Source organism: Dissoconium aciculare (genome assembly GCF_010015565.1).
Source record: "Dissoconium aciculare CBS 342.82 unplaced genomic scaffold K489scaffold_1, whole genome shotgun sequence".
Taxonomy (NCBI): Eukaryota; Fungi; Ascomycota; class Dothideomycetes; order Mycosphaerellales; family Dissoconiaceae; genus Dissoconium; species Dissoconium aciculare.
In genome coordinates this window covers 2973022-2981944 of record NW_022984951.1, presented here as the reverse complement: position 1 = coordinate 2981944, position 8923 = coordinate 2973022, and the positions used below count along the sequence as shown (strand labels likewise).

At 49.2% G+C, this 8923-nt stretch overlaps 3 protein-coding genes across 3 annotated transcripts; 1 reads left to right on the top strand and 2 right to left on the bottom strand.

The window, feature by feature from the left end:
• The first annotated feature begins 650 nt into the window (after nucleotides 1-650).
• On the top strand, nucleotides 651-1815 carry K489DRAFT_331166 (uncharacterized protein). The gene is made up of 2 exons (XM_033602133.1): nucleotides 651-1117; nucleotides 1228-1815. Exons 1-2 carry the CDS (start codon nucleotides 992-994, stop codon nucleotides 1624-1626), a joined length of 525 nt encoding a protein of 174 aa, XP_033465011.1. The 5' UTR covers nucleotides 651-991; the 3' UTR covers nucleotides 1627-1815.
• A 542-nt stretch (nucleotides 1816-2357) lies between these two features.
• Nucleotides 2358-3965, bottom strand: K489DRAFT_309782 (cytochrome P450; the record flags this gene model as incomplete). The annotated part of the gene is made up of 3 exons (XM_033600659.1): nucleotides 2358-3397; nucleotides 3451-3622; nucleotides 3684-3965. 3 exons carry the CDS (start codon nucleotides 3963-3965, stop codon nucleotides 2358-2360), a joined length of 1494 nt encoding a protein of 497 aa, XP_033465010.1.
• A 2477-nt stretch (nucleotides 3966-6442) lies between these two features.
• K489DRAFT_310454 (uncharacterized protein) lies at nucleotides 6443-8788 on the bottom strand (the record flags this gene model as incomplete). The annotated part of the gene is made up of 1 exon (XM_033600706.1): nucleotides 6443-8788. The coding sequence occupies one exon, from the start codon at nucleotides 8786-8788 to the stop codon at nucleotides 6443-6445; it is 2346 nt and encodes a 781-aa protein (XP_033465009.1).
• Between the last annotated feature and the right edge of the window lie 135 nt (nucleotides 8789-8923).

The window sequence follows — 8923 nt, the reverse complement described above, 5'->3', positions numbered from 1 at the left end:
TAACCCTAACCCTAACCCTAACCCTAACCCTAACCCTAACCCTAACCCTAACCCTAACCCTAACCCTAACCCTAACCCTAACCCTAACCCTAACCTTCGAATTCAGCCAACAATCACTGGATGACACGGTAGGCACCTACGTGATTGGTGGAATTGTAATCTCTGACGCCGGCGAGTCTCGCGACCAGCTTGGGCACGCACCCGAGAGAGAGCAACATTGCCGAGACATCCACTTGCAGCATCGGACACCTCTACGTCGATCCACACAAATTGGGTGTTCATTTTGGAAGTGTGTCCTAGTGGAAAGGAAAACTTCGGACTGGGCGGGCAGCAAGGCAAGGAGTATGTCTCAGCTTAAGTTGGGTGAATTCGTATGAGCATTGAGATTGGAGAAGGGATAGAGCGCTCTGCACCTAAGTTGGTAGTCAACACAGTACTTTCAGCCGACCGCGCTTACGACATCTTCTTTGGGTCAACAACTATGTATATACCTAGGTAGGTACTGTAATTGGAAAGTGGCGAAGGCATACTATGCTAGATAGAGAAAACGCTCGGCCAACCTGCCTAGTAGGTTGTCAGCGCAGAGGCTTATATGCAAGGGCGGTGCTACTTGGTCCTTTCATGGGAGTTTGCCAAGCACTTGGAGTTTTAGCATTCTCCCTTTTCAGTTCACCAGTGTCATATGCGAGGGGAGGGCAGTGCTACTTAGCCCTTTGGCTTGCGGCAATTTGCCAAGTTTCAGCAGTTTCCCTTTTCAGTTCACCGGTGTTATATGCTCCGTGCGACACGGAAAAGATATCATCGAAGTCTCAAAAACCAGGCTTAGGCTACTTTATGCCTTGATACCGGTCGACCTCTCTCGATGATACTTAAAGATGGGCAAACTGCCTGTATCGTGCTCACATCTCTCGACTATTAACATCAAATACAACAACATCATTGATACCTCTCCAATTCTCGACTTCTACTCGAAATCATCTTGTCCAAAATCATGCAGTTGACAACAGCCCTTGCCGCCCTTGGCATTATCGCGTCTGTCAACGCAATCGATATCAATCTTTACGGACCATTCGTTTGCGAAGGCACATACGCAACATGTCGCAATCATGCCCAAGACGTAAGTACCAGAGATTCCTCGGGCCTGATTTCACGTTTGTGGGACTTCTCCTTGCTTTCAAGACATCTTGAAAACGTGTATCAAACCTTGTGCTTACAGGTGTCGTGCAGAAATGTTGCGGTCATCCCAGGCTTCAATATAACTCAGTCAAATTTGACTACCTTCCGGCAGAATGGGACCTCCAACTCCGTGGCTATCAGGGCGGGTCGTGTTCTCGGCGTACCAAGACTCTTAGGTCCAAGGGTTTCTCGTGGCGATGCTTTTACGAAGGTCCCTTCACTGGGGCTGGTTACGGTTTCAACAACAAGAAGAGGGGAGAGATCGGAGGAAGCGCCCAAGAGGACATTGGAGAGTGTCAGGTACCAGATGTCCTTGTCCTTCAGGATGGGACGGAGTACTCTCTCAAAGGCGTTGATGAGAACACAATTTCTTCGATCTTCGAGAGCTTAGGGGATATCATAACCGCACACGATATCCCCGGTGGCGCTGAGGATCTTCGCTTGTTGTAAGCGCATAAGCTAATTAACAATTCGATTCGGTAAGCAAATTTCAACAATGCGCTTTTTATAGAGGTATCGAAGATCACTTCTTGTAGACCGAGCTACTTCCTTGTCCTATACGTGCATCCTCTAAAACCCCCATTCTCTACCCTATTATTAAGATTCCATATCTAGATTAGGGGTTTGTACTACTAGAAGAGAGTTTTAGAGAACGGTACAATAATACGAATACGGAGTAAGGTCGAGATTCTAATTAGTAAGTGTAGAATGTAAGTTAAAAATAGAATAACGTAAGGTTATTCTGTCTATCTATATTCAAGGCATATATATATAAAATGTTTCTTTAGTAAGCTTATTAGTAAGTCTTACTTAGAGGCTTACTTAGAGGCTTACTATAAGCCTTATAGTAAGTCTTACTTGGAGGCTTACTATTACGGGTATATTTTAGTTTTAATCAACGTAAGATTTAAATATAGATACGCTATATATAAATATTAAAACCTATAATTTTTACGGTATATTTAAACAAGAATTATCTAAGTACTATAGGTCCTATTTTTAAATTCTCTAAAGGTCTCTAGCGTATTTAGAAATCCCTGTACGGCCGTATTTTATATATATCTAATTTACTAAAGGTCTTCAAATTCGACCTCCTGTAGTAGTATTAGTTAAAGTCGCTAGATGTTGCTAATCTAACGATCTAACTGTTGCCGCAGAACAGAGCCTTAACAGAATCCTTCCTACTTACGCCTTCGGACTTCGACGACAACGTTTTCGTTCACTAAGGTCTCAAATCCATACGGTACCCAGTCAACCCGGTTGCGTCCGGTTGCTTTCGCCGTCGCAAAGTCGCTCTCACTTAGTCGGCAATCCCAGCCGTCTAGGATTGCCCCCAGAGCAATTTTCAGTTCCGCGTTGACCATAAAGCGTCCTGGACATATGGCCCGACCTTTGCCAAACGCGAAATGTCGCGCGCTGCTGTTGACCAGCTTATCTCCAGCCGGCAACAGAGGCGTGTTCGTCTTCGTTCCTGTTGCGAGGCTTTCGCTGTCGCGGGCAGCCCAGCGCGAAGGATTCCAAGACTCGCTGTCGTCGCCCCAGATATCCTGACGCCACATCTTCGTCGCGTTGACACACACCATTGAGCCAGCGGCTATGCGCATGCCATTAGGAAGGACAACGGATCGCAATGCCATGCGCTCGAGGTTCACCGCTGTCTGCGGCTTGAGCCGCTGTGTCTCCTTGATACAGGCCTCCAGGAGCCCGAGTTTGGGAAGTGTTGCAGGCCCAATTTCACCGTGAGCGCTCTCAAGGCATCCTTGTAGTTCTTCTCGCAGCTGCGATACTATGTGATTTTGGTCTTGCGCAGCGAATGCGATGTCGAGTAAAGCCTGATTTAGCAGCTGCGATGTGGTATGGATCGAGGCCATTGCGAGTGCTAGCTGTGTCGTTGTCGGGTCGGCACGAGGATCCATCCATTCGAATGCAGTGCCTTTCAGCTTTTCACGATTGCCCCGGAGGTAATTTGCGACGAGCGCGCGAGCCTCCGCTATTTGATCACGACAGACTTTGCCTTCTGGGATAAACCAGACAGCGAAGCGTCGCAAAGGTGTCGGCCAAGAACGAAGCACAACGCATGCGTTGAACATATTGCGCGTGTAGGTGAGGGTGATCTCTTGCCACTTCGCATTGCTAGCAAGCTCAGGGCCGACGAAGATGGAAGCAGACATGTGAGAAACAAGCTTAATGCACGCACTCGTCCAGTTGATAGGATGAAAAGCTGTTTCATGATCAGTATCGATTCTCCCAGGTATGAACGCCCACTGCACCTACATTCATCATCGCCAAACTCTTCCGCAAGGACATTGTCAGCTTGTTCGCGAAATGATTTCAGCATGCTGGGCGTCATTGAAGACATCCTTGACTTGATTAAACTGATAACAAATGCGTGGGGGTCGTTGATGGCCGCGATTGCCTCGAAGCCAGGCAGATAACCGAAGAATTCCTGACGGAGTATTTGGCTTAGCATTCTGTCAAGTGGGTCATCTTCGCACGCTATAACTGACTTCTGCAACGTGTGCCTGATGATCAAGATCGGGATGGCTTGCAACCCAGCCTAGCCACTCCTCTGGAAGGACCAGACGCTCGCCAAATATGGCAGTCAACATGAACGGAGACTCGCCAAACCTTTTCCTGCCCTCCACGAGAAGCTCCGAACAACGAGCCACGAAAGTGGCCTTGGCCTTGATTCCAAACCAATCATTCCGATGCCTGTTGATGTGAGGTATTCTCAAGCTGATGAGATACCGGTAGATGGCGACAGTGAGTATGGCGAAGAGAGTGATCATCAGGCTTAAAGGGATACCCAAAACCGAACGCGAGAAAAGATGGGTAAGCGCCATGGTATCGGTTTGCAATTTCAAAGTGCTGTATGCGGTTTCGATTCTTGTCCGATTTTCATGATGCCACGGGCGAACCATTTAAATAAAAATTCCCGGATACTAGCTGAGGCCTATGTTCTCTCAGCTTGGGGAGTACTTCACGTTCCGAAGGCTGTTCTTAGGGCACTGGTTCATCGCGGCTGTGCACGTTTTTGCATGGGTACTAGAAGCATTGAACCAACACATTGACATGGATGATCTCTCTTTCCAACGTAAGTGTAGTATGGAGATGATGATACAATCGTCTGCGCCCAAAAAATTGGGTAGGCTAAGATTTTGGTGCGAATATAGACGCATGTGCTACTACTGCTTCAGGTGACCAGCTGCTCAGCCACAGTAAGCGCGGGATAGGTCTAACCAGACCGGGATACCGACCGGAATTATTACTTTTCATGTATAGAAAGAGCCCTATATTGTAGTTTTAGTACGTGATGAGGTTACACTCTGGATGTGGTATACCTACCTACCTACCTACCTAAGTTAACAGTATGCAACAGGGCAATCTGCCGGCCAGTATGGGGATTTAACAATTGCTGACCTATAGTCCTTTGGCGCAGATCAGGTCGTCCGTTGATCACGGCAATCCGACAACATTCTCAAACTAGTCATTTGCATATGCGAACACGTCACTCTCACAACGTGCCGAAGTAGGGATCGAAGCAACTAACACGTCTACATGGACTCTAGAGACCAATTGTAGCTCACACCACACACTGCCACTTTGCAGCTGAGCAGCCTCCCGAACTCATGTCGATGTTGATAGACTTCAGACCGCCTCGCTCTTGCTGTCATAATACAGTCACACATAAGGAGTGAGGCGAGATCCAAACGGAGACTATGATAAGGGTAATCAATGGCTCGCTCTCCGCTCGAGGAATACTCAGATGTCTGACTTGAGACTTGCTTACATGTAGACCTAGGCTGTCAAGATCCCGTGCTTACAATCCTGGCACATACTTGCAGGGCTTCAAGTAGATTGAACAGTAGCCAGCCAGGCAGGATTAAGATCGAATTCACAGAATTCTAATGGCGACTCTATAGTCATGATTCCTTGGCCATAATCATCTGTCCACTACCTTAAATGCCCAGACCGTCCATGCGCTCTTCTCCCTCATAACCCTGTTTATATTCACATCGACAAACCAAAGCCCATCAGCCCAACACGGCAAGAGCAGCTCATATCCGCCACGAGGATGTCTTCTAGGCGTGAACATCACCCAAGCCTGCAAACTCTCGCCGTAGCTCGAAAACGACCTGCGTCATCATGACCGAGACACGTGCCAGAGTGGGCGTTAATAACCCGGAAATAGCCGTTCTGTTCAATACATGGGGATTTGTCGCTAGCCCCTGTATTTCCACTGGCACTGAAGAATAATGAAGTTGACACAGGGTTACGGAAACAGAAAAGGCTTCTTGTACTGTGATCACGTCGCCGGTGCCTTCGCAGAGGATGAGATAAGTGGACCGGGCTACGGGATGAGCTTCTTGCGGCGTGTGGTGCGTGCTTAAATGGCGGGAGGCAACCAGATGTCTTGGTGATGTGCGTCAGAGAGTGCATGAGTGCAAATGGTGTCACTGGCGCTGTGAACTCCCGAATTGATCTGATCGATGGTGTCGAACGATTGTGTAATGACTACGACAAGGGCGAAGGCGTTGCTTCGCAGGCCGAGCATGATTTGAAGTAGGACTTTCAGATACGAAATCATTGTAATGAATGAATGAAGTCCAATAAAGAGAGATGCGAACAGAAAGGGCCAACATTTGGACTTTGCACAGTGCGCACGCGTCGATCTCGTATCAAGGATGCCTGCATTTACATACAAGAATATGTGCCGCCCCAAGTTTTATCGAGTGAAATGTAGAGAACTTCGACACTCTCGTGCGCCACTAGCAAATGTGTGCTACTCGTGACGGGGATTCTTGGCAATTTTGGAGTTTATGCGTAAGGTTTCGACAGAATGGATGTACTTACAATGGGTCGGCAACGACTATTGTTTCGATACCTTTCTTTCATGAGTAGTAAATTGTTTGAGCTGAGGCTATGACGCACCGCTCCTCACAGCTGGCAGGGCACATGTGCGGCTCACGCCCGGATGTGATGAAGGAGGGAATTATTGAAATGTGGAAAGCAAGCAAACGCGCAAGAGTGGATATCACAGACCCTTCGCAAACAAAGAGAGAAAGAGGGACAGAACCCTGTCGCCAATCAAAAAGAAGCTCAGATGAGGCCCAACGGCGAGGGAGAACTTGGTCGAGTAGTGATGTTGATGGTTGCGCCCTTAAACATGCTTAAATGAATCGGCGCCATGGAAAATATCCGAATGTTGACGCGAAAATTTGAAAATGTGAAACGGAATCTTTGCGTCACGGGTAACTTCTTCCTTTCATCTGGCCCAGCCGGGGAATACTCCCTTAAGGGCGCCCTCCCACGTCCTGGTAGGCGCAGGTACAGCCATGGCATGCACCTGTCCTCCGCCGATAGCGCTCAACTCCCACCCGAGTGTCCAGAACCGCACAACGCAATAACACAGTGCACCCAGCAACCCACAGCCTCCTGCCACGCGCAGCGCGAAATAGCTCCGCTGACCGAAGGCGAGAACGCCAAGAGGATCACGGGGGTCGATGACGCAGAGAGCACCACCGAGTCGGCCGCGGGAAGGTCGCTGAGGCTGAGATGTGGACGAATGCTGGTGTTGCGGGAGCGTGAGGGCTTTGGGGTCGGACTCCGTATCTGAAGGCAGTCCGGAGGAAAAGTATTGGGGGAACGTTTGTGAGATGGGTTTGACAATAGTGGGATCGCGGCCGCGATGGGTGAGATCCTCAGCCCATTGAGCCGTGACAATTTCGCGGATGGGCTGGTTGGGATCCCTAGGAGATTCGTTATAGCGGGCGACGGCGCATGCGCTGGACGATGGCGCGGAAAAATCAGAGATAGTGGGAGAGGTGGATCGGTAGTAACTGGATGTGCCATATGGGATGAGAACTTTGCTTGCTTCATCGAGAACGCTGCCTGTACTTATCACTGGACTGAGATGGCCTGTGTGAGATTGTTGATGGTGGGTGTGGTGAAAGAGAGGTTGAGGATGTGCTGGATGGTTCTTGCGATATGCTGCTGCCTTTTGGGCTGACAGGTGTCGTAATCGTGCCATGTTGGAGGGATCGAAGAGATGTTCAACTAAATAATGTAATTCACTGGATACCAGTGGAGGCATGTATTTTGAGGACATGAGAAGGCTGGCGTCGATGACGTCGGCATCGCTGCCGCGAGCTGATGAGACCGCGAGTGGTTCAATGGTCCCATCCGCAAGTCGGTAAGTCTCCACCCTCGACGACTTTAATATTTCCTCTATCTGGCACTTCCTGACGCTCAAACTTTCATTCGTCATTTGGTCTGCATGTCCTATGACGGGTATGAGGTTCGTGCATTCGGCGATCAATCGAAGGCATTCTTGTTGAGCGTCGGTGAGGAGTGGGGGCGATGTAGTGTCGGTCGACGCGAATATGTAGATCACGGCATCCATTTGCACGCCACCATCGCCTGCAAGCATTCCCATGATCTCAACGTCGCTCATGCCGTCAATGTGGACTGCTCTCCGGGTTGATTGAGCGATGTACTCTGAGACTCTTCTGATCTGGTCATCGTCTTCGGCAGGGGGCGAATCGATGAAGATTATGTTTCGGTCTAGAACGTCACCGACACTCATTCTTCGACGCGCTGAGCTTTTGGAGTCGAGGTCGGCCCACCATGTAGGCAGAGGCTTGGTGGATGCAGAGATTTCGAGGAAGGCTCGAGTAGATGCTTGATCTGAGAAAGCTGACAATGCCGAATCAACATGTACAACGTGCTCTGACGTAGCTAGAATGTTTGATATCAAGCTGGTCTTTCCGCTTCTTCGAGGACCAATGACCATTACTTTTAACCTTCCCATCGATCGACCTTGTTGTGTGAAAGCTCGTCGTTCCGGCATTGCTAGGCTCGGCATGACCAATTGCGGTGTTCGTTCAAGATCGACGTCATCGTCACCATGAGAAGAGAAGATAGCTTGGCTGCCGATCTCGTCTGCCAAGCAAGCCTCTTCATCGCTTAGCTGAAAGGATTTGACTGAAGCTGATCGAGGTGTGCTTGGTGCTGCCGAGAATGGTTTTGGATTAGATTTCACAGGTGTAAGGAGGTGATTGAAGTTGATCGACGACGAATTTGAACCTCTCCGGAAGGAATGAGTCCGCAACGGAGATTCGGTTGACCTGGCCGAGATGGGAGATGCTGTCATCGAGGGAGAATGAGGTGAATTTTCGGAGGAAATAATGCGATGACCAGCAGACCTGATGGTCGGATGAACTCGATTTCCAGCTTTTCGTTTCTTGTACAAAAGCGTCTTTCCATCTCGACCAGCAGTAGGACTGTGCTCATCGTTGCTCTGGCTTGACGCTCTAGACAAATCACTACTCGACGAAAATCCAGAATTGATAGTATCTTCAAGACTTTGCACCCCGTACGTCGTTTCTGCTATCGAAGTCGACATATCCACTGCAGGCGGTCTGTTCTCCGGTTTGTTCTCCGCAGCAACGCTGCTACGTGAAAGCTTCCGGCCCCGCTGAACGCTCTGCTCCATCTCTTTTTCTGTTTTAAGGAAGAAGGTGGTCGGTCCAGCGTTGCTCCCGGCTTGTACTGGAAGTATCGTCTTTTTCGCTTTGGGAGCTCGCACCTCGTCCCTCTGATTTGTGCTCATATTCGCTGAGGTATTGGCCTCAACTTGTATTGTTGTCGCCCCAAATGTGAGCGAGGTTCTTTGTCCGAGTCTCAAGATGCCGCAGGGACCGCGAACGCGGGCGTAACGCTTTTGTTGTCCCCACTCTGATGGCGC

Coding starts and splice junctions, on each gene's coding strand:
- K489DRAFT_331166 (XM_033602133.1), top strand. CDS start 992: ATGCAGTTGACAACAGCCCTTGCCGCCCTTGGCATTATCGCGTCTGTC. Junction 1,118..1,227: donor GTCGCAATCATGCCCAAGAC/GTAAGTACCAGA, acceptor GGTGTCGTGCAG/AAATGTTGCGGTCATCCCAG.